The 25,212-nt window shown below is 41.6% G+C and overlaps 1 protein-coding gene across 1 annotated transcript in view; it reads left to right on the top strand.

The window, feature by feature from the left end:
* The window catches only part of T265_09283 (hypothetical protein), a gene marked incomplete at both ends in the record, with an annotated part of 108,599 nt that overhangs the window by 76,211 nt on the left and 7,176 nt on the right, over window positions 1–25,212 (top strand). Inside the window, 12 exons of the mRNA XM_009175311.1 lie at window positions 2,268–2,595; window positions 3,738–3,940; window positions 4,903–4,956; window positions 5,480–5,528; window positions 7,706–8,180; window positions 9,356–9,465; window positions 9,994–10,064; window positions 12,062–12,144; window positions 16,527–16,657; window positions 19,601–19,695; window positions 20,666–20,852; window positions 21,845–22,008. Coding sequence (XP_009173575.1) covers window positions 2,268–2,595; window positions 3,738–3,940; window positions 4,903–4,956; window positions 5,480–5,528; window positions 7,706–8,180; window positions 9,356–9,465; window positions 9,994–10,064; window positions 12,062–12,144; window positions 16,527–16,657; window positions 19,601–19,695; window positions 20,666–20,852; window positions 21,845–22,008 — 1,950 coding nt within the window. The remainder of the gene's footprint in view (window positions 1–2,267; window positions 2,596–3,737; window positions 3,941–4,902; window positions 4,957–5,479; window positions 5,529–7,705; window positions 8,181–9,355; window positions 9,466–9,993; window positions 10,065–12,061; window positions 12,145–16,526; window positions 16,658–19,600; window positions 19,696–20,665; window positions 20,853–21,844; window positions 22,009–25,212) is intronic.

Genomic DNA, 25,212 nt, shown 5'->3' on the forward strand with positions numbered 1-25,212 from the left:
GATGGTCAAATTCAAAGTGAGAAAGTTCTACTGGCTACCCATGTTTGGTTGCGGATGTCCTGTTCGGTTTACTCTGAGATGGTAGGATAGAGCACCTGCGGAACTCACAGGAAAGTCCATGTGTCTGAACGCAATATTGAATTTGTCCTTTTGAAACCAAAGGACAGACAACATCCTGACCACATTGACAAGTATGGCCGTAATGGTTGATAGACTGTCTAAAAAACCCGGATCATGAACGTCTTATAAATAGCGCCAACAAATTGTATAGATAAAGCGCCTGGATACATACATCCGTCAATCGAGTGAACCAACTAAGCGACCATAGAATAGAGAGACAAGTAAACCTGGGGTGAATGAACGAATATCGCAAAGTTTTCCAGGCGTGAGAATGATGAGGGAATGAGAATGATGCAACCAATCTCCACACACGTGCGCGTGATCGTAGCTCAAAAAGAAATTTAGATACAGTCATACTAGTGTGACGGCTTAGTCACTCGTTTACCGTAGCACCGTTTGTGCCAATCCCATATCATCCAAAGAATGACTCAGTTGAACGGATGTAGTCAAACAGTCCTGTGTCACTTTCTGGTTAATTTTAGCCAATTATAGTGGTCCAACGAACTAGTGTTGTATGCATATAAGTGAGTTCACCTCCTGGTTACGGTAAACTTGCCACTCTAAACATTGAGTCCAGATTCAGAGTAAAGAACCTTGCATTAGGACATTAAACGCTATATAGACGTAGTGGACCACCGATAAACTTCCTGAAAACTCTTCAACATCCCACGACCAGTTTCACTATTCTTTGGACTCATTAGGTAGCCGCAGTCTCCAGAATTCCGTCAAGCTTATGTTTTGCTTGCACTCAGAATTCACAAAACTCGACTTATACATTCATTCGCATACCAAACCGGTTTTAACAGGTGACTCACTTCGAACCCAGATGAATCTTTTGTTTATGACGTTCGTCAAATTCTTCCGTCAAGTAGTAATAGGATCAAGTAATCGTAATTTCGGAATAGAATTTGGTATAGCACAATACAGAAATTATCTGACCAAAGATTCATCCATACATTTTTCTAGAATATAAACTTCTGCGCATCCTCACCACACTTTCCTAGTTTTTTATGGTGAAAATAAATTTACACCTACTTTATTCTATTTATAATTGATTCCAGTATCAGTCGCCAAATCATTTGTGATTGTGTGCTATTTTTAGAGCAATTTTTTCCATTGTTGTTACAAAAAATAACATCTCAGCTAATCAGCTGGATCGACGGGATCCAAACCTGATTTTATGTTAGCTTGATTTGAGTACTGTTTATCGAGGAAACATGGCAGTCTATCTGATACATCGCTCTTGCGGTAGGTGATGATGCAGAACGAAATCTCTTCCAAGGTTGTCTGTTATTCCGTTTGCGTTATGTGGACAAAGCAATTAGTAACCTTGTTTTCATCATGTAAGACGAAGCATAAATGTCTACTCACCTGTGTAAATATCATTCACCAGGTTCACCAGCAAGACGTCTCACAAAAACGCAAAGTTGCACAGTAATCTTCCCAAACGTTACTCATCTGATGTGTTAAACCTTTGGTTGGTTACCGTCCCGGATGACATCAAGAGATGTGGATTCTCTGAGAGAAGAGTGCAGATGAATCACTTGTAGAAGGAGAATATACCATAATTCGTCTTAAAAATTTACCCTACTGGGTAACAAGTGAGGCAGTTTTTTAATGCACCGTTCGACCGAAAATTTCCAGTGCACACGACGTGTTTGGAGAAGAGTGTTAAATTAATTAGACGCTACAGCTACAGTTACTCACGATTTGCTTGCTTCTCGGTCAACTAAGATCCAGTGAAAAACAATCCGCATGGACTTCTGGAGTGTTTGAGCCGAAGGACAAATAATTGTCGACAAAATAATTCGGCATTGAAAGCACACTTCGCTGGTAAACAATATGCTTATGGACGGGTGTGTCGTCTCCCTTGTGGACGGTATGGTTTTAGATCCAGATGGCCCCTGTGACTGTGGTAAACACGTCAGTCTGACCAGGTCGCTGGACCGCATACAGTTTCAAAGCGCCTAGTCATATCACATTTATTTTAAGTTGGCCAAGAGACTGGTTGACATGTTGGTTAAAAAGTGTAATAAACCTCTGCACTTAGAAAATCAGTATTTTTGTAATATTAACTTTGTGGGGGAAAACTGTGTCCGAGAAACGTGTACTATTCAAACTAACTCTGTCCAGTATAAATTTTGTAGGTTTTGGGCGGTCCCATCTCCGCTTCTCAGTGTCACTGGTTGGTACTCAGCCACCATGGTGTGCGTTTGGTCTATCAGTGCTCAGATTCTCGTGATTTCGATATTCAAGCCAGTGTGACCCTGGGGGAGATAAAGAAGGTTGAAACAAGTCGAATGGCGACCATGTTAGGATGGCGAACGGGAGATACAACACAGGACGAAAAAACTGCTGGTTTAGCCATTCACCTAAAATTTCCCTCTCAAAGGGAAACATCACTCAAGAATTTGAGTAATCTGCTCATTTTGACGAGCACAGAAAAAGAATATCGAATCTATACGGATATGGTGAGTCGTGTTAATTATGATTGCTGTGTAAAATGAACGAACGAAGTAACCTGTGTTGCTGAATACGAAAGAAATATATCAAAGATGCTGTACAGTAGCTCAGAAATGTAGTATTTGCTAAGCTTTTTGCAGTGAATCGTTTAAATCCAGACACGGCAGTTTAACGTTTTGTCATCATTTGTTTAACCCATCCAGCTACTCTCCAACACTGGTGTATTAAAGACTAAGAATCCAATGTAAGCCTGCCATCTGAATATTACCATCCACGTGTTTTTGGAGGATGAGCCCATCCTCACTACAAAGTGTGAGCGCGCGTGGAAAGGCTACCCGAATATCAGGTGAATCCCTGAAAAATTTACAAATACAAATCATCGGCAGATATTCCAAGTGGCCTTTTGCACAGTATTTCACTGGCAATAGAGGGGTAAATCAGTTCAGAATTTTTGAAGCTCACAAAACCACATTAGCTTTTCATGGGCTGGAAAATGGCATTTCTTTTGATGACATTATGAGGTTTTTTTGTTGAGTGCCATGCTAGCAGCCGGCGTGTTTGTGCCCTTATCTGGAACTGCTTTAATCAGTGTCTTACACTTACTTCGTGATTGGTTTTTTTAACAGTAAGGTCTGAGGGAACACGGAAGGTAGGAAAGTTCATTGTCCAAGTAGTGTTTTTAGTTTCTGTCAACTCTGTTAGTGTAGAAAACCTCATTGTATACTATTCTCTAGCGTCAATACAACCCATTATAAATTCAGCTGACGCAAAGTTTTATACACTGGTAAGGGCGAATTTCAATGATAATTATTCGGATTAAAATACGTGGGGGAAGTTAAAGAAATACTTTGGCCTGGCAAGACAGTAGCTTACAAACGATTCTGTGCTTCATTCTTCACAGCTTAGTGCATTTGATGACGTCAGCCCAGTACATCTTTCACGTGAGCTCCACATTCGAATTACGTATTTTGAAGCATTTATTCACGCCAAAAAGATGAGAAAAGCGATAAGTTAGCAGTCACAATGCAATAAATCCATGCATGTGACTTGTGCACTATGATATTGGCTTTTGAGGAACACTTAGAGTGATAGTCACTGTGAGCTTGTGGCAATCTCAGTACAAATTTCATAGGGCCTGAGAAAAGTGACCTTAGATAATTTTAGTAACATGAAAAAAAGTTTGGAACTGATTCAGGAGATATTCCTTCAGCGCTCAGCAATGGCAAAGCATGCACTGGACACGGAACACAAAATAGATTTAGAAAATGTTGAGGTTCCGGGGCGAGGACTACGATCCATGCTACAGAGACTGATGGCCGAAGCGGTGGAAATCGCCGAGCAGCCTAGTGACAATAGAGTAAAAGGCAAGCGTGTGAAGGACGGTTTTGGATTAGCTGGGCTGGCACGTGTTGGTGTGCGGCATCAGAAAGAGGGATCATCACAAGTAGCATAGATCTGAATTACACTTATTCTCAGCCACCCTCCCCTTGCCCACTCAGCTAGATTGTCGTAGCATTCACAAGCCGAAAAAGACCAACGAAATCCGCCAGTCACACCAAACCCTTCGGAAACGAAGTGGACTTATTTGAGTGTCAGGAATTTGACTCTGAGTAAAACAGATGTGTATTTCGTTTAATTTGAATCCACCCATCGTAATCCAAAAGTAGTATTCAAGAAAGATTATCATTCCTCCCTGAGTACCAACCGCTATGTTCCATACCGTATGGCACACTCTCCTGGTTTCAAAACGTATTCTGAACATCCGAGACGCAGCCCTCAGTTAATATTTTAAATTGCTTATTATGGAAACGTAGTTTCATGCCTCTCAAATACAAGTGACCCGTTCATCAACGTCAGCATCGGCTTGCGTCCCATAGGTGAATCTGAAACACATGCTAAAGCTCTTCGATGAATGTACATGGTTGTTTCAGGTCACACTTGGATATACCTGAGCGATGATTGGCCATGTATACAAGATCAAGATCACTAGAACGAAATATAGTGTCTGTTAAAAGGCAGAGCTTAAGTCTGCCTGTGTCACAGCCCAGTCAATTTCCACAACTACAAACCATGCGCCTAGTTCCTATTGCCGGATTTTGTGACCGGAAAATCGGTGACTGTAGAGATATAGCCAGACGTTGGGGGCGGCATACTAATCGGTTAGTCAGCGTTGAATCAGTTGAGTTGTATGGAGAAAGAGAAACCTGAAAAAACACTCATTAAGGGCCATGGCTATAATGCAATAAATAATCCAATAACTACGTAAATGAACCATGTCTGCCAGTGTTGATTGGTTACACGACCTTCTTCTCTTTACAGGCGGATAAAATTTCAGATCTGATTAAATCATTCGTGAAAGAATACGAAGAAGAGGTGAGGGTATTTTATATCTGAATATTGTGAATAATATTTAAGATTTCATTTTCAAAAGAAGCCGTTTGAGCCAGATTTCAAATGGTAGCTCTTCCATTTATGTTCCGAGAAGTAGCGGTTTGCCTGAAGAGATTTGTTCTTTAGAAAAAACATGATATGGAGGGTCACTTTCAATGAGTAGGACATCCCCAAGTACCCTGGTTTTTCAGATGCTACTGGGCATAGGCGTAGTACTTGGGACAAAACACGCTGCTGTGTAAAAGTGCTTGTGCATCGAAAAGTTTTAATGTAATTCAGGCCTTGTACGCCCAGCTTTAGTCACAACCTTAACGAAGGTTCACAGGGGATCGGCTGACGCACGTCGCATTGGAAGTACCCATGAGCATAGAGGTGTCGAGGTGAAGTCTCACTGATTTAATTTCTGTTCATCTTGATCATTGCATTATCATTGCATTAAATTGGCGTTATTTTTGCAGGTTGAAGTTGTTGTTGCAAAAATGTACCGAATTTTGTCTAATTTTAGATGAAACGTCTGAAAGAAGCGGCTGAGAAGCGAGAGTTGCGCACAGCACGTAAGTTTGGGAGTGAGAGGAAAACTTGATCGCATTACGAAAAAGAATGTTTACTTTGGCAACACATTCAATTGTGCACAATATGGATACTGACCGGTGGCTCTTAGCGTTATACTGTGGTATTGGAAAAATCGCGGAATTTATTGACAGTGAACTTTTAACCTCGCCATGCAAGGGAACTTGAAACCTTACAGCAAGCGGGTAGTATTTACATACCCAATATTGAGGATGAGAGGCGCACCTTTGGTAATACAATCAAACCGTTAATCAGTGGCCATCCAGAGGAACGCTAAAAAAGGAGCTAACGAAGGACGTAATTCTCGGTAGTAGACAAAGGTGATGTGATTGATTTAAACTTTTACGGCTATGTTGCTACTGCCAAATGACCCACGGCGGGACGTCCATTCTGACAGTGCTTTTATGTAAGCTCGACTAATTCGTGGTTGGTTTAAGGACAGAGTAGTGCACCCGAAAGAAAAAAGACTACAAGGGGTGCTGACATGTCGCTTTTAGGAAGGTGACAAATAACAAGCATCTCAATATTAGGCACCTGGGCAACAGAATGTCCATAGACTTGAAATGTTTTCAGAAATATACCGCAGCTTATTTTCAGAAACTCAGTGACCTTCGACAGGTGATAATAGAAGACACTGTTGGTTAATCAAGATGCATCTGCATGTTTGTAGATCGAAGTATTTCACTTGTGTTGAACGAGTATTGTCTTTTCCCAGATGATTGAGCTCACATATGAACCACAAAGGAAATAATGGTGGTGCAGTGGTGTAGTAATACCAAAATCCAAATTGCTGGAAGCTCTTTATATAATGAGATATATGCGGTGCTCTGGTGTTCAGGTTCAGTAGAATTATTACATACTGCAATCATGTTCAATCTTTGTCTGTAGAAAATCAGTAGCCTCTTCACCCTTGTAACTCTGTGGTAGGTAGGGAAGGATATCGCACCATTTGGGGTATAGCCTTAACAACCCAAGTCTGAAAAAAGTTATCTGCTCCAACTTCAGTTATCATATAAGGATTCACTTGGTTCATGCTGTCGGTGCCGGGCATGCAGAAGGTTACGCTACGTGTTTGTTTGTTTTTTCGTTATTTTCTGGCAACTTGATGTAGAACCTATGATGGCTGCAGTGCTTTTCATCAGTGTCTTGTGATTTCGGATACTGATCAGCTAATGTAAAGGTTGTATTTATCACAGTTGTATTTGCATTTTCTCTTCCGACCTTGGTTTTGAAGAACACATTAGGGAATGGGGTTGTCAGATGATCAAATGCATCTTACCGCGGTGTGCACAAACACATATCACTTTCAGGTAACACATCCATAAGACATTTATTAAGCCTCACTGTGTGAAACACCGCTGCGTTATAGTGTCTCCAACACACTGAATCCCAAGATGCCTTTTCTCCCACTATATAGTATCGGAATCCACAGTTTACAGCATTCTATAGTCTACAGTCTACACTAATCACTGGAAACAGTGATCCTACAGTAGGAAGGAATTTTTCATGGACAAGATGAACAATATTCATCAAGTGGTAACGGTTCTGCACGCAAAGAACAATGTTTCCTTGTCTGGTTATTTCACTTGGACTGTACTAGGGGATAAAGTGCTAATTAGCATTATATAATCTCAGTGGACTATGTTTAGCTGACGTATGAACCGAATACAAATACATAGATGCTAATGAGTTGGCCAATTATACCTGGCTTACAAAGTCACTGTCAGCTGTACACACAGCTATCATCTAAATGTTTTTAGCTATAGACTATTACTTTGTAATGATACTGGAACGTTGTAATCATCCGTTTTCACATTACCTGGGGGTGGATTACTTAATGCGAGCCAAAAATCGGAAGACGATAACCCTCCTCCGCCCAACAAGGAACATTATGGTTTTGCAGCACATTTTGTTTGGAAAAATCAAAGCAGTAAAGAACTTTCAGGTTTGTGTTTTCCAAGAACCTCAGATCTGCCTTTAGAAGGTTTATTGTGGCACACTATCTAAAGCGATCTAATAAAATTGGTCTCTTGTGAAGGATAGCCACTCCGGAAATTGCAAACAGCCCCGTTTAACAAACCCAGTTTACTGGCGGTTTATATCCAATACTGCTAACTTCTTCCACTCAGATTCATTTGACTCGTATCGTTTTCTTCTGCAGTTGGGGGAAGAACATCCTCCTTGTTGTCCGACGGAGGCTTGACAAGATGCACCCCAGAAGTCGGGTTCCGGTATGCATGCAGCCCTCCTCTTTTGACGGCAGCTTTCGGTCCTAGGGAAACCCCTACACCAACACTAACAAGCCCACAAAGCCCCTTGAAGTGCAATCCACCGTTCCCACATAAACCTCCTGTGGCCCCCACAAGACCGACGGCAAATTCGACTCCAGACCATAAACTCAGACAGCTAAATATAGGTCGGCGTAGAAAGTCCCTAACAGTGTCAGGTGAATCAGTCTCACCAGATTACCAACGCGTGGCAGACAGTCGGAAGCGGGTACAAAGTGTACCAGCAGCAAGATCCCCGAAAGGGACCACAATTAGCTCCAGATTAACTCCTCCCATCCGTCACGCACCAGAACCCAGCAACGAAGAGCATCCATTAATCCCGTTTGCTGAGGAGAATTTCGCAAACAAGTAAGTGCCTTCACACTCTACAGAAGTTTTGTCTAAAGTACGCATAGAAGCAGAAGTGCCATCCAGCCATATGCGTTAAATGAGCGAACTTAACCAGAATCCGAGACGCCGAAACCAACACCAGCATCAGAGGAACGTATTCTACTAAAGTGATCGAACATGCATCTGATTTACTAAGGCCTTGTGATTAACGGTTTATTCAGACCCAGAGATTCAGTGAATACACAATGAATAAGCCGCATAAGGAATGGAGAAATAAATGTACGAATGGATGAATTTCTTGTCTATTCTTTTTCATAGCTTTACGGAGAAGTTAAAAAACGAGGCAAATTGTTATAAGCTACGAACCTGGTTTGCTGTTTGGAAGAGAGATAGTGGGATGAAATGTTTGAACAATGACAAGTAACCTTGCGGGGAATCACTGTGTTACACTGGATTTACCGTATAGCTATTTATGTAGTCTTAGCTGAAACTCTTACACGTGCCAAACAAAACAGCATAAGGAGAACAGGTGAGAAATTCCCGGAAATCCCAGTGGAAGCCGGATTCAACCTATGAAGTTGAAGTAGAGAGTATAGAAACACCCTTACAATAATGTTATTCAGCACAAAACAGGTATTTCCCTCGATAATATCAAAGGATAAGGCGATGCAAGAACAGTGATAAATCAGGAGAAAACGTATAATGGCATGAATAATCCTTTGGTTCGGAGACACAACAACTGAACCGCCATAAAAATCGCCTGGATGTAGAATACAAAATAAGGTTTCTGTAAAACTTATTCGCACAAATTCTGCAGATTGCTTCAGGGAGTGGGTAAAAATTAGTCCATTTAAACATTAAAAGGGGTTTGTTACAGCCTTCCAGAGCTGAGTGAAGACGACAGACAATGAACTTTTGAGACAACCACAAAAACGAATCATCAAAACCGGCTTTCTTTACATCTCACAAATTTAGTTGACTTCCTGCTTCAGCAACGGGGAAAAGGAGCAGAAGCCTAGAAGAAAAAGTTCGATAGGGATACTTGGAAGTCACCTTACTGTCATATTATGATTACATCGGCTGACTCTTAGGTCTCCATCCGTAAGCGTATCAATGTTGAGAATAGTATTATCAATCATTCTTTCCATCCAGTATCAGTTTCGTGTTACGCTGTTCTGTGTTCTTCACTGAAGGAGTAACCTCTTGGACCAACTAAGTTGGCAGCCAACTACGGAATCTTTTCAGCCTATGCTACCGCATCAAAATGCTTTGGATTCTGTCGAAGCCAAGAAAACTTTCTCATGTGGGTAACCGGTCATCTTTTACTCGTTGCATAAAAGCCCTCCACTCCGATGATTTCTAAAGACGGGTGAGGGAGCGGTGCCCACATATGCTGCAGCAGTTTGGTGCGATCTCCTGTAACGTAACGCTAACGCACTGTCACCACTGGCTTTATCGTATTCGCTTCATTCACCATTCAACCCATGTCCCGTCAGACAATCCCACGCCGTTAATTAGCTCTTATTTTGCACCCGTCTACCTTAAGTCTGAATCGACAAACTATAATGCTCATATTCACATCTAAGATCCACGGTCGCGACCGTCGCGCGAATTATCGCATTCTCCACACAATCTTTGTGAGGCCTATCATGACGTTATTTTATACAAACCTCGGTGTCGCATTTTAACACTTGCGCTAACTCGCTTACCTCGCTTGGCACCTTATAAAGTATCTACCAAATTTACTGATTTTCTGTAACCCGGCATTTACACTGTTACATAATAAGCGCATTGTTGATCTGAACTTTTCATCTTCATGTTCTCTACACAGATATCCTACAATTTTGCGGGGAGGAAAAATCTACCTCCCCGTCTTACAGAATATTCAGGAGTCTTGTGGAAGTGAGCGAATGACCCATTCCATTGAACATTGTCAAAAAACGACTATTCCAAATTGTCTTTGCATAGTAACTGTTAAAGGAAGCTTTGTACTCGTCCAAGCTCAGTAGGATAGATTATTTATAGTATTCCTCTCCAAAAGAGACCACTCAAAGGAGGTATTACTGACGATGTGAGTCAAAACAGAGGTTTCCCGTTAAGCTTTCCTCTCTGATCAGAAGTCAGAAATCACTTGTTATTTCTTGTGAGGTATAATTGTATAGCAGTCGCACTATAACTCCTGTTTATTCACTCCCGTTACTGTGATCATCCTCAAAAGGTACTTACTCGATGAATTGGTCACTGGCGGATTGCTAAGCTACTCGGGTTTCAAGAATTCAAAGGAATCCAATCCTTTATCAGTTCGTGTTGCTTAGATTTCCAACATTCTATAGCATGTTACATCATGGTGTACGGAATCGGGACAGTAATACCAGCGGAATTAAAGCCACGCAATTTGCGACGGTTTCTGTGTAGGTCTTAGCTAGGCAACGACTAGACTGCTTCCATTTAAAATCATGTACAGACATTCCAAGTGTTTCTCAAGCCTCTCATTTGGGAATCAACAGCCACGTCCCGCGATTACTATTTGTTGTCCAGTTGCTTGATTTTCACATGCGCCAGGCGTCAATGAATTTCGAACACCCAAATGCACTGATTCCGGGCTTTGTGAAATATGTTGCGTAGTAAACCCTTTTTAGTAAAAAAATTTGAAAATAACTAAGGTAGCGAAAATGCTCACCTTTATCGATCGCTCCTATTTACTAGCATATCACAAGCTGGTGTGTGACAGAATATAGATCGCCTGTATATTTAGACAAATTTAACAGTACATTTGTGACAAGATGAAGAAAGTTGAACAAAGGTGAATGAATTACAGAAGCGAACTGGTGTTTGTGAGACGTTTGCTCGTATTCCGACTCACACTCAATGGCATTTTTGGGTCCGGTAGCCAGATTCCGTTGAAACCTGCTATCTGTAAAATGGTCTGAACGGTACCAATATAAGTCACCTCAGGAAAACTCGATATGGAAATTCAAAGCATGTTCCTTATTGATGATAACCAGTTTTGGCCAGTTGTGACGCGATTACCTCAGAACCAGATTTACTCCAACAACTACTCACAGATACCGGAATGTTTTCTGCCTTCATTACCAGGAAACAAAGTTATCAAATAGTTAATAGAGATTCGGAAAGTTCAGGTGAGATTTCCAGTAGATGAAGTCAATCCATGCAGAAAAGAGCGGTCCATTGTCTTAGTTCGCTCCAGGGAAGTAGTCCTTCTCTGTGGGTTCCGCTGGTGAATTTTATATCTTGTACCACACAGTAGTGCTTACTTGAGTCGCGTTTTGATGAACGACTTAGAAAGGAGTGTTCATAAATCCTTCCTAACAAAATGTTATACGGATTTGCTAAACACTAAGCTCAAAACTGGAAGTGTTGTGCAATGAACAGCATAAGGGCGGAGCATATTCACTTGTCGTTTAAGATTTCATTTTTCAGTAAGAGTTGCGGCAAGCGAGCAGAATCATTACCTCACCTGAGTTGGCAGAACTTCTACAAGAGAAAACCCACAGAGTAATTCACGATTTCTAACCGTCATCGTAGAGACCAGGATACAGGTTCTCTCTAATAAATCATTCAATATGAACTTCTGGCTCCATGAACAGAAATTTTTTCGCTGTTCCCGTTAATAGATTTCATTTTTCAGTAAGAGTTGCGGCAAGCGAGCAGAATCATTACCTCACCTGAGTTGGCAGAACTTCTACAAGAGAAAACCCACAGAGTAATTCACGATTTCTAACCGTCATCGTAGAGACCAGGATACAGGTTCTCTCTAATAAATCATTCAATATGAACTTCTGGCTCCATGAACAGAAATTTTTTCGCTGTTTCCCGTTAATTATTTCGAAAGTTTCTCCCATTGTTTCATTTGCATATCAACCCCGTTTATCTTTCAGCTGGTGTCCAAGCATCCAGGGCTCAGCAATGAGACTTACTGCCAGCTGGTAAAGCAGACATACCGAAACAGGAGCAACGTACCGTAAGTGTGTACACAGAATGCAGTTTTACTGGCTGGTTAACGCAAAAGTGCACATAAAGCGCACTGACTGACGGCGGGATTTTACGCTTGATAATTTTGTCAATGTTGCATAGAATGTACACTTTTGCATTTGCATGTCAGTTACCTAGTTGGCAGATAAGTTGTGTCTTGGGTTTTCTTATCGATGGTCTTGTGAGATGGGACCTGGTGATAAACATATTCTCCTATCAGCCACCGGAAGCCTGTCGTTTAAGGGACGACCTGACGCGAAAAGCTAATGATCCATCAGAGAATTCAACTTAATTAAGCAGGGAATATACGAGTAAATCTCGGTATATAACCGGCACATTTGAATCTCAGCTAGTTGAGGAAAATCAAGAAATTCAGGATATCGGATGAGTCTCAAGCCATAGTTCGTGTTCATAAGTGCCAATCGGATGTACGTTTGTAGCGTGATCAAGCTCAAAGAAGCAGGCTTTGGCGTGATTGCTGGTCCACAGTAGCCTGAATCCTCATGTTCCGTATGGAATCAAATCGGTGTGCACCTTATGATTTAACTATACGTCCTTTTGTGTTGAAACCATGTTTTACTGGCCCTCCGACAATCAAAAGGCCTCTTCGTACAAGGGGAGAATTCAGTCCATCTAGTGAAGTCGAAAAATCTTTCCCTGAGTAGATTTTCCCCTTGAGATCCAATTCAACTTCGCTTGTTTATGTGTCCTTTGGAAAGCCACCGTTCCAAATATGTGGTTTTCTTCATTCAAGGATCCTCTAACGAGTTGTCATTCTTGACTGCACATATAAATCCATTGCGGAACTCCAAATCTGGAAACATACTTTCCAAATAGGAGAATATTGATTATTAGGCTTTTCAACCAACAGGTGTAAACAGTTTACTTAATGCCATCGTTTTATTCTAACGCCTCCTTGAACATTATGCACTGTCATACTGTATTTTGCTGCATGTTATTCCGAGAATGTGAGGCTTCGGAATGTCCTGCAGCAAAGCAACTCTATCCTGAACAGCTTGGAAATCCTATACAACCGTTTCAGTCTTGTGAATTGTCAGCAGTGTGCACCTAAACTCCGAGTATCATAATGTTGATCTACCAACCGAGAGGCTAGGTGTTTGAATCACCGTAGATTTTCGTGAAACCCTTCCTGTTGATGATGCCCAACACGGATAAAAGTGTTGTTCAGCCTATCTCGACCCTAACATCTACCTTACTCACCGAGTGATGTCTCTTCTGGATACCTAAACTCCCTCCACCACTCATTCACTTTATTGTCCTTGACAAACAAGGCTTTTGAACCTTTTGCTGTTGCACTTAACCAAATGAGTAGTGCATTAAGAATATACATGCGTCGCGAATCTCAAATATCGTAGCAACTGAAACACGAGGCGGCCTGGTGCAGCACATTCAGTTTCCTGGAAACATCACAAACGAGAGATTCAGCTTGATTCCAGGTGAGTCTCTCGTAAAATCCAAATTGTTTAGAAATGAGTGCATTTCTCATACTCGCACTTTATTTACTAGGCAAGAAGCAGAAGCATTACTAGTAGCCTTTAGTTTGGTCGAGAATTTAAGAAATAAGACAATGTTGAGTTATTTCGTCATCGCCACAATTCACGTGTCGTTAGCGCGATTAATATGTTGTATGATATCATCGAAACCAAGACTTGTTGCGTTTTCTTACCACCGTAAGGTCATGCGATTGGTTGACTGGTTCTGGAAGCTTCATTCAGGACTAAAAATGGTTGCCACCTTGTACGCAATAGAGTCCATCCCCTGTAGTTTTTGTGAGCGATGAAACGCAGAGATACTTTAGACGTCAATTTTGAACATCTTAGTGCTCAGCAGGAGGCTCAATCAACCACAGAACTGTTTGTACTCTGACTAGGTAAAGTGGTTGACAAAACTGAGTAGGGAGATCGGGTTCATGGATAGCAATGCAGCCTGAGTTTTTCAGTCAGTGGCGGTACCGCAGCTTGAAATACCACCCACATTCCAGTGGCTGAGTGCCAAAGTCTTGATGACGCTGGACTCTGATTTTATGCAGGAGTATTCAAAAGAATTCTATTCTAACTTCGTAAGCAAGCTTGGTAGGCCCTCATTCCTACGAGGGGTTTGAGGTCCGTCTATGCTTCAACCAGTTTCATGTATGCTTGGGCATGGCTTCACCAAAAACCTCAGAACAGCACGTTACTACAGCCCAACAGCAAGCTAAATCGAAAAAAACACGTTTTTTCTTGTTTTCTCTCTCTCGCAGGCCTTTTATCCATAACTAAATTCCCTCTTGAGTATTCTTTTCATTTAAAAGAAGACTGCGTTCCAGAAGAATATAAAAACAAGTATAAAATAAAAAAGCAATATCAGGAATGCGACAAAAACCAAACAGCTTTTCAAGTTGTCCGAATTGTCCACAGAAAACTCAAAGCCTGCATGAATTTTATTACAACAGCGTTTCCGTCATCTACCGGATTCTATCGTACCTTCAGAATAGCAAGCGCGTAGCCGCCATAATTGTGAGATTTAACAATTTTAAGGGAGATTTCATCTTGCAAGTGAAGTCAATCGATCTAAGCACTATACAACTGCTTCATCCTTATTGGGAATCATCATCAGTGCACATCTCAAGAAACCTCAGGTTGTTCCGAATTCGTGATCATCCCATCAGTAGTATGAACACTTGCTGACGTGGCCACGAGCGGCTGAACAAAATACTCATTATCGAAATACACTCATTTGCAAACAAATTTGGCTTTTCGAGCGACTCACCTGGAACCTAGCTAAATCTCTGGTTTATGTTTTTAAGCAGTTGTCATTAGTTCAAACTTATACAGGATGTGGAATACTTCGACGTATTCAGGAAAGCCCACTAAAAAGACGCGCAAAATCACAAGCCGGAAATTGTGAATTCTTGAGATTTATGAACGAAATGCGGTACGACATGTGTAAAATGCGTAATAAAAAGGGCATAGACCTCAAATTATGGGGGTTTCCGTCTAAATTGTTGCGCGAAGTAGTGCAAGTCTAAAGAAAGTCCGGAGAAGACGGCAAATCAATCTTAGTTCGCGGCTTACTCCTGCGCACAACACGCGGTAACGCAAAATGGTCAAAAAGCGCGCGTGAAAGATGGTCAGCCAAATCGGTTAGACATGTTAAGTGCTAAAAGTTCATGAGGGATTACAAATGCATATCGAGTCTATGGGGTAGACGCAATAAACAGCAGGTACAGATGAGGGAAGAGTGTGACCCGGGGGAAAGGAAGTACACAGAATCTAGCGTCATTCATCCTTGAACACGTGGTCACGTGTTGACAGACTCACTCATCAGGTGAAGCTGATTATTAGTGCCTCCTGTCTAGTTGCCAGCTAATCATGCTGCTGATCATCCGCTCGTGGTTGAACGGCTAGGTGTTCAGAGTACTAGGCGGAAGTTGGTGGGTTCGAGACATCATGGAGTTTCGTGGGCTGCTGACGATTTTCATTACGTATGAAACGGCTGCTTGGTGATTCTTTTTTACTTTTCAGCAAAGGTTCATCAACTTACACAGCGTTTTTTTCTTTTCATCTGTTGGATGAGAAGCCCATTAACGCTATCATAGATAGGATTTCCATGGCAAAACATGTTCGTTTCGGAGAGGTTCTCATGCAAAACCTGTGAAATTACCGATGGCAACATGTTGAACTATCTGCATTAAGTAAACCGTGACAACTTTTTCAGGCATTTTCTTTTTTTGGTCGTATCTACCATATGACTACCAAGTCTACTACTTTCCACCCTGACACGATTTCACTCTGGGAATAATGCGAACCTCCTAGATTGACAGCCCCAACAGTGTTCTCTGGTTTATGGGATTTATACTGCATCTACCAATTGTACACCTGCAGGCATACAGACGCGCCGATTTTACCTCACTGAAGACTGGCATCCCATCGGATTGAGCCTCATACAGCTTGTTGGTGCAACTCCAATTTTGGCCCGATATCCAAAAAGCACGTTGTCCTCTAATAGAATGCGATTAATTCATCGAAGTAACCAACTTGATGGGCATGCATGTTACGGGAGAGCAAAGTTTCTGGTGATGAATGTGCATGAATGCACTAAGGTGTCCTGTTCTAATATGAAGAGTCGGACTACAAAGATTAACTAGTCTGAATTAGCTGCAGTAGAATGTCATCTACACCAAGGTTGACGACGCACTGTACGTGCAAGGACGCTCACTTTACTGCAAACATACTTCGGTCAGCACATTGTGCTTCAATAAACTTTCGCCGGATAATCTACAGAATGGATCCTGCAATTATTTAACTTGTTATCAGAATTATCTTTACACTGTACAACATAAATTTGCGCAAATTTTACACTGCATTCCAGAAACGGCCAAGCATCTCCCTGGCTTCTGTGGGCGCTCGTCTCCATTTTTGTTCCAACGTCAGATACAATCAGGCCATATTTAGTCTCATACGTGAACAGTGTACCTAGGCGGGATAATCTCTTGGTTAACGGTACGTCATGCAACTTACGCTTCGTTTACTACCCAGGTAATAGTATGCATTATTTGAACTCCTGTTTGCAGTCACTTTTGTCCAAAAGTTTCTTCTGTCTGTCTCTTGAAAATGAAATGAAGTACCCACAAATTTTCTCCACAAATTTCCATAAAAAAACGTCCTTCAAAATGATTGTGTTATTCGCAAAATATCATCGTAACGGTATCACAAATGTGCGGTATACAATCATGAGATGATCAACCACTTTTAGCTTTTACCACAAAAACCCATCGTGTAAATTAATTAGGTCAACCGACTTTTAAGACAGACAAACAGCCATACAGCAAGAATGCTGCATCGGTTGTCGATCATAACTACTTAGTATTGCCGGGCAGAGTAAGTGTTTAATTCTTACTGCTGGTTGATTGTTGAGGAGGTTTTGGAATGATTTTGAACGGGTTTGGGTCCTTTTTCTTCTGGTCTATGGCATTTCAAATGACGACTGCTCATGGATATCCGCTGTAAAGTTTCCCGATCTGTGAAGATTCGTTAGTGCTAGAGTGTAAGATTACGCGTACTTCCGATCTAAGCTATCCGTGCAGATGACCTCCATTCACTGATAACCTCACCGCCACATGTCAGCTCGGCTGCTATGGAAGCGCCCTCCACAATTTTTCCAGTTTTGTTGTATTCACGTTCGGATGCACCGAGATAACCACTGTCCCGGAAATCAGCTTCTGTGGCCCCAAAACGTTAATATTTTCTAAAGTGCTGTATACCCAGCACTGTCAAATCTCTCACTAACACTCGACATTCGCCTTCATCTCTTGGCGTTTCTTATGCCTCTTGACTTTTATGAGAACTTCCCCAGCCGTTTGTTTGAAACAGTGAATTCTTACTCAGTTTCATGCACTTTCCTTGAATGACGGCCATTAGGCCATTAGTCGAGTTGTAACTATCTTAGAAGTTCAAACATTTTGTCACCGATCTAACACGTGACTTTCCACGCATTTTCAAAAACGTGAATTTTGCGTCAGCGTTTGAAAAGGACTGACATCCAGGGTAGTCACCTCTACTTGTATCCACATGACAAAATAGTCAATCGAAACGTCCTTACGATATCCCATATTCCCTGACCATTCCACATAAAGTGTATTTTTCATTATAAAGCAAAGCGGATTTAGTAGACCTATAGATGGGAAATTTGAAGCTACATCAGATGTACTCAAGATCTGTAGTCGGTGTTTACCAGCCGGCAAGTATTTCCATCCTTTCTATTTATTCAAGACCATGTGTTCCTATACCTTGAAACCAGTGAACCTCAAGAAAGAGTTCCAAATATAAGTTAAGGCATCAAACGAACAACAAGTCGATGGGTGCACAGCTTACTCCGTTGAAGTTGGCAAACTCAGCCACCAGAATACCCAGCACTCAGGAAAACTATGTTTGGCACTAGAGACGGGATGCCCAAGTGTTAGCTACCATCTGAACCGCACAGCTTAGCTAGTTTCTCGAATTTTGGCTGTCTGTTCTACTAATGGATTCAACTGCTGACCGTCGGTACTGCGGTACTAAGTTTGTAATGCTCTGTTTGCCTAAGCTGTCCCTGATTTCCAGAGAAGAAACTCATTACCTCTGACCGAGAAACGGAGGCCAACTTTTGCTTCGAAACTTTCCCAGTTTATGTATTCCTAATTCGGCAATTTAAAATATATCTGCACAAGGTAACAAACCAATGAAAATTTGTTGTAAGAAGTTATCAATAAACCGGTTTCCCCTTAATTTTAAATTGCAAAACAGTCGTAATATAGACTCCAGTAATTGATGTTCTTATGGCTCTGATCAAAATGGATAATTCAGACTCTTAAATTTAGAAGTTCTCTAACGTCGAAGAAGACAATCTATGGAACCGTTCACGACCGGTGCCTGTTACTCTTGTACATAAGATAATGAATTCAACCAACCAAGTTCCCGGTTACGGAATATCTTATCGAATCTCTTTTCAACAAATGAACTGATTTAATGCGATTCTGCCCAATGACTTGCTAAAGTGCCGTTCAACTCATCGAGACACCCTAAAAGGATGATACTATTTTTCTCGCAAAAACTGTCTTTCCCCCGCAAATCCTAAGTATTGCAGTACCCACAGCTCTTCTCTGTCGCCAAAATCTCTCTCTGGATAGTTGAGTGCGTGAACGTATCCTGATTTCAGGAGTAAATATACTCACGCACACCCATGAAAGTAACTACTTTCTGGGTCGCGCCCTAATAAGTTAGGTACAAATGGAAACCGTAGTCTCACAGTTGTTCACCCAACCGTGGATTTATTCCGCACATTCATTCACATTCGGGAATTGTGTGCATGAATTACTTCATTAGGAGCACAGATGCAAGCTACTAATCACCGTTCGTTGTTGTAAATAGGCTTTTCATAACTTTTCAAACCGCTGAGAATATCATGTCAGTTCCCCTGTGTCACCTAAATGTTACGTGTTCATAAGTGATTTGAGAAATCAGGGAGCTGGGGACATGAAAGTGGGAAACATTCGAATGGTGTACATCGTCATTGTGAGCACCATCATGACAGCAATACACAAATAATACATATTGGTTTTTGACCGCCATGCCACAACCAGGAAGGAATTTTCGGTAAAAAGTGGAAAGATAAAGGATGAATAGTGATTTGGTGCGAAGAATACCATGAATAATGTGTTCAACACTAACAGCCTGTTACTAGTCTTGGTTCATTTGTGGTGATAATCTATGGAAAAAAACCTTTGACGGTAGGATACTAAAAGCAGATGTCCAAAATGTGTAGAGAGTTATTTGAACTAACAAACCTTAGCCTCCATGGATTATCGCAGCTTGTTTATGATTAGTCGACAATGACTTAAAAACGAAGTTTTGCCTAATTAACTGGCGACATAATTTTCCCTGTTCCTGTTTCTCCTGTTCCATCAGCGGCACAAGAAACGTTAAGTCGATCTATGACTCTTGTCGCTAAACTTGGTCCACGGAAAAAACTCCCTCCTGATAACGTTCTGTCAGCTTTAACGGTAAGTTTTCAGGAGCTCGTTTTCTTGTTATAGAATAAAACACGGCCGTTCAAACGAGAGTGATGTGGCTATGAACAAAAATACCCGTCCCGCAAAATCCCAAAATTGCAACAAAAAATCCGCCCGGTGGGTTTAAAGCGTGTGCCATGCTACCTGACTGGGAAGTCCTGACTGGCGGGTCAATCGATCGTCACAACCAGGACAGTTACTGGGTCATCGTTCGATGAGTCGGGCACAACAATCACATCGCTCAAGTGTGAACACGTTCGCCTGTTCAGACGTGATAATTCAGATGCGTCCAACGTGCGTTGGTGGAGTACTGGTTAAACGCTCGCCTCGCATGTCAGATGTCCGGGGTTCAAATCGCGGAACGGTCATTGGATGTGCACTGCTGATGAGCTCTAATAAGAGCGAAACCCGAGTCCAGTGCTTCCCTTTGGTGTGAACTCACCGGAATAATTACGCCAGAACAGGAACACGGCCGTTCAAACGAGAGGGATGTGGCTATGAGCAAAAATATTTATCGTTCATCTTACTAGCTGTCCAGTTGTTTGCCGAATTTTCGAAAACTGCCAGTATTGTGACGTTGAACTTGATCATCCAACTAACACGAACCACAATTAGCCCACTCAAACAACTTACCAGTCTACTGAGAACTAACGAAATCACACGGAATGAACCTACCCCTTCAAAACTAAACTCAAGATAAGTGTGACCAGCATTTGTAAATGAGAGTCGACCTTTTGCATGTTAGCACTCGTCGATAATAACCCCCGAATATCTCACACAGATTCACCTTTGGAAATTTTATAGTAAATCGTCAAATTAGCTCAACAACTCAAGCGATTTATCACTAATCAGACACGTTCCACCAGAAAGTTCGTACCTTCGTTCTCAGAAACGGATTTCGTAATTGGCTCACTAACATGAGGCTGCTTTCCGAACCTCAGTTACCTTACCTTTATTTCAGTCCGGGGCACTGTTTCACCAGCAAGAGGTCAACCTGCCCAACGATGCCGGATTTTTGGCAACAGTGGGACAATTGTCTCTGGTTTGTGACGTTATTCGTGGTTTAGTGGAACAGTTTGATATTCAGACCGCTAACTACGCCCGGGACTTTGCCCTTTTTATCGCGCCAAAAGTGAGCAGTGGAAAAAGTGAGTCAAACGTCCCCAGGATTGTCATTCACCTCTCTACACATCATTTCAAAATCCAAAAGACTCAAACAATTCTCATAATCTTAGAAAATCCCCTCATCCAGGATGTAAGCTACCATCGCATGTACTGTGTGTACTTCTAATGACTGGCTTTGTTTTCTCAATCAGTGACTAAGTACTCGGTTCCAGAACTCACAGATGCTCCAACGTAACAAATTTTAAGATCGCCATTGGCTTTATTCAGTTCTACGCCAGCAATGAATTCTTCTGAAAGCAATACCCCGCGGACAAAGAAAAGAGTCCATAAGGTGGCTGTGCATAATTATTCATTTGTTCGACCAAACGAAACGCTAACAGATAACATGATCCCATGCTGAAATTCTAGATGAACTTCAGTGGCTGTTGTGCGTCTATGAATTTTTGAAACTCACAGATTAATTAATACTGAGAAAACAGTGGTACTCTAAGCCCGTCGGAGCGGTGCGCCTGTGTCGGTGTTTGTGCGCTTGTGCTCGGAACATCGTGTGGTGCGTGCAGTTGGTGAAATCAATAGTTCGACCAACTAAGTAGCTTCATTGGGAATGTTGGCGTGGAGTAAGGTAACCGGTTGATATAGTCTCACGATCAGAGTTTAGGTGGCTACTGGAACTCTGTGTATAGCCCTGTGTTAACCTGGATGACGGATACTATTTTTCAGCGTTCTGGTTAGGACTACCTGTTGAACTATCTGCTCAGGATGCTAGCCGGGAGTGAACGCGCAAGTCGACGTTCTGGACCTGAAGGTTCCAGAGAATAATCACATTTTGACCTGAGGCCAACGAAAAAGGAAGGTAATCAACCCAAAGGACGCCGACCTATGATTCATCATCCAAAATGACAGGCTCTTTTAAAAAAATGGAACCTACCGTCCCTCTACTACAAGCTGCATTTAGCTGTTATGCATAAATTCTGAACCCAGGTCTCACCTTCTGGTAATTTCCGTTTTTCGTCAGTGAATGAAGGCTATCTGTTGATTCCCCTCAACTATGATGAATACTTGCTCGACTCCCCCGTGTACTACGAGGATTTCGGCCTGTTCTTCCGGCGAATCTCATGGACCGTTCCCGTCGATTACTGTAGGTTGCCGCAGCCAATGCTGATATATTTATTCGAACAGGTTAGTCTTTATTAACTTTAAAAACTTTAATACACTGTTCTTTCCAACATAGAGCCATATGATGAGCTGGTTCCCGGGATTAAATGTTCAAGAACTCTACTGGCCATTTTCATGTGTTTTCTTGGAATAGAATTCCAATAAAACGTCTTACAATAATCCACTGCAAAAGAAATTCCACGTCACATAAAACGAGCAATCTGGAAGCGTTTGAAAACAGCTTTTGAATGTGCCAACTTAACTAAGCGCCTAGATGAGTGCACCACGTAAGGTGGATGTTCAATATGAAGCAAGGAAACATTGGTGCGCTAAAGTCTGTTTAATGTAGGGTTCTTCATGTCATCATCACTTCATACCATCCTTCATCATATATACCTGAATGTGCACGTTCCAATCCTACGAGACGGGGTTTAAACCCCAAACGCGAAAAGTGCTAGGTCCTGATAAATTCCAGTATTCCGCCGCACCACACAACGGGAAGCCAGTAGAAATATGCTCTTCAAAATAACCAGACTCAGATTTCCGTGTTATGAATTAAACACAAGACAATTCACACCGTTATATTACAGCTTGGCAACGAGCGATGCTGTAGATACTTGAGTACAGTTCCACAATGGGGAGAAGATTTAACTTGACCTTGCCTGACTGAAGAAAGTTAAAGGCTAATTACTTGCTGAAAACTGCGTAAGACTTAGTAAAGTTACCTTATTCTCCAGCTGTACTGTGCTCGACATTTTGGTTTCATTAAAGGAAATTCAAGATCAATATGTTTCTTTTTCTATCCAAAAAGCAGTCTATTACTCATACTGGATACCCATTAAGTGGTTCCTTCTTGCTTTTGCCAAATAAACCCGCCAGAGAACAAATCATTCCCTTCAGTTAGCTAAAGAATCAGGTGAATTGGACACCATAGCATCATTTTACTCGATCTGTTTTTAAATAGGCTCATGTGTACACCAGAAATTTTATTACTTGTTTATGACTGTAAAGCCGGTGCTGTGAACCTCATGCTCACTCTGTCTATGTAGTAAATGCCTATCGGCATTCGGCTGTTTGTTTTGTCATCAAATAAATAGACACTTGAAAAAACGATCAAATAACCAAACAAAACATTCCGGCCAGTATATATGAGCCAGATCATTACGATTCAGCTTCTAGCGGCTGATGAAAATCCAACCCCAAAAGACTAAATGTTTGAAATAAGCCTTAGCTGATATGTGTCAGTTCGACTGAATGGAAACAGGCGTTTTCAAGTGCCTAAGCGGGGCACTTGAAGGCTTGTATGATATTTGACTGATTACAATAACGACAAAGGCTGATGGACATGAATAGCTCCGGTTTGCTGCCGGTGTTTTCTGATTCCGCTTGTGGTCGCGAAATACTTGTGGCTATTGACCTGCTTGACTGAAACAGGGAGTGAAGCCAGCCATGCTATGTTCCATGGCAGTACCCCAATAAATTAGTGTGCCTATCTGCACTAACCGTAAAATTGACACGTGATCCCTTCCATACAGATTTACATGCCGTAGGATGCCGTTTGAGTTGGAACGTTTTAAGGCATGGATGCCTCCAGTGTGATAAGTGTGGTAAGTTAAAAACTCCACATGGTTTCTCTCCTTTACGGCTCAGAGATCAGTGACCGAATCAAAGAACTTCTTGGGTTTGTTGGGGCTTCCGCGGAGCACATCCTGATTATCACTTGCCTTCCTTCGCATTTAAGTTGGATTGTTTGTTCTATTTACGGTAATTGCTGGATAACGAGGAGATTTTCACGTACTTGCCTCTCTCTATAATAAATGGTATTTATTATCAGAATATCACAGGCCATCGGTTTTCTGTAATTTGTCTGTGAGAGTAAACATTCCCAAACCGTTTTAGTTGACCTCGCGCACCTTTGTTCAATATGGAGGCAGTATTTGCTCTGATTAATCGGCTCTGAGCAACCTCAATATGCCTTGAGACAGCTTAGAATCTTGATCCTTGGAATTTGAACGGTTTTTGGTCCTCCTTGTGAAACAGTTGAAAAACAAATGGGGAGCCCACAACAAATCTTTTGGATGGCTACACCAATCAGAGTTCGAGATATCTCAGTGGTTAGAAAGTGGATTTACTGAATAGAAGGTCCATGGTTCCAGCCCAAGCTCAACATTTTGACTAATACAGTCGAGGCTTGGGTGACCTGGTAGTATTCCATTCCTTTTACCCCTTTCAGATGATATGTCAGCTCAGCACGGAGAGTGTTACGGCTGAAAACTTGTTATTTTTTATCATGCATCAGTTAAAGTGCATTGTCCGAACCGATTACTACGTTCAACAAGTTTCTCCTGAAAAATTGTAGCGTTTCGGATCTTAGATCATTGATCAGTGTCCCATCGGATCAATGCTTATCAGTTTTTATTATCATCGTGGCCTCTCGACTCATCAGACCAAGTTACTTGGCTCATTACTCTTAAGTGCGTCTAACAAAACGCGAACTAGATAATCATTCTCTACACTCAACTAACGCAACACTCTTAAGCTTTTTACCGCTGCAATTTCAGCCCACGTCATTGTTTCGCTGGTGAGCTTACGCTGACTTCTCGTGAACTCGAACCCTTTCTCTTTCGTCATTTCCCTCGCAACTTTCTGCTATGCTTGTGCGTCATTGTCCTGATCGTCCCTGATTGCTTGGTACAATACATATGGTGATGTAATGCTGGGCTATACGATTAAGACCCATCAAGCCAACATCAACCTTCACACTGAGTTTGTGTTTTCATGGGATTTTCTGATGGTTGTTTCCTGCTCTATCTCTCCGAATTCAGAAAGGTTCGACACTATTATCGTTCATCATTTCACTGCAGAACCAATGCGTGCCTTCTCTCACCAACTTGAATCACTGACCCCGGACTGTGACCCTACATTTGCAATTGTAACCTAGCATGTCCGACCTTCCAGCGGCCTGGCCTACAGTGCAATGTTGTTTGGGATTTTTTGGTTTTTATCATTTTCTCTTCTCTCTCTCTCTCTGAATTTATATATATATATATATAGATATATATATATAAACATATTCATGAACTTGTCATATGCCTGAGTGTTGTTCAAACAAAACACCGATGCAATTTCCCATTCTCATTATTCGCAACTGTATAAACAAAGCTTGTAAATCTTTCAATACTGTTTCTTTCAGTTCTATTAAAATCCCTCCAGCAGTGCAGGACTAAA

This window comes from Opisthorchis viverrini (assembly GCF_000715545.1).
Source record: "Opisthorchis viverrini unplaced genomic scaffold opera_v5_267, whole genome shotgun sequence".
NCBI classification, from domain to species: domain Eukaryota; kingdom Metazoa; phylum Platyhelminthes; class Trematoda; order Opisthorchiida; family Opisthorchiidae; genus Opisthorchis; species Opisthorchis viverrini.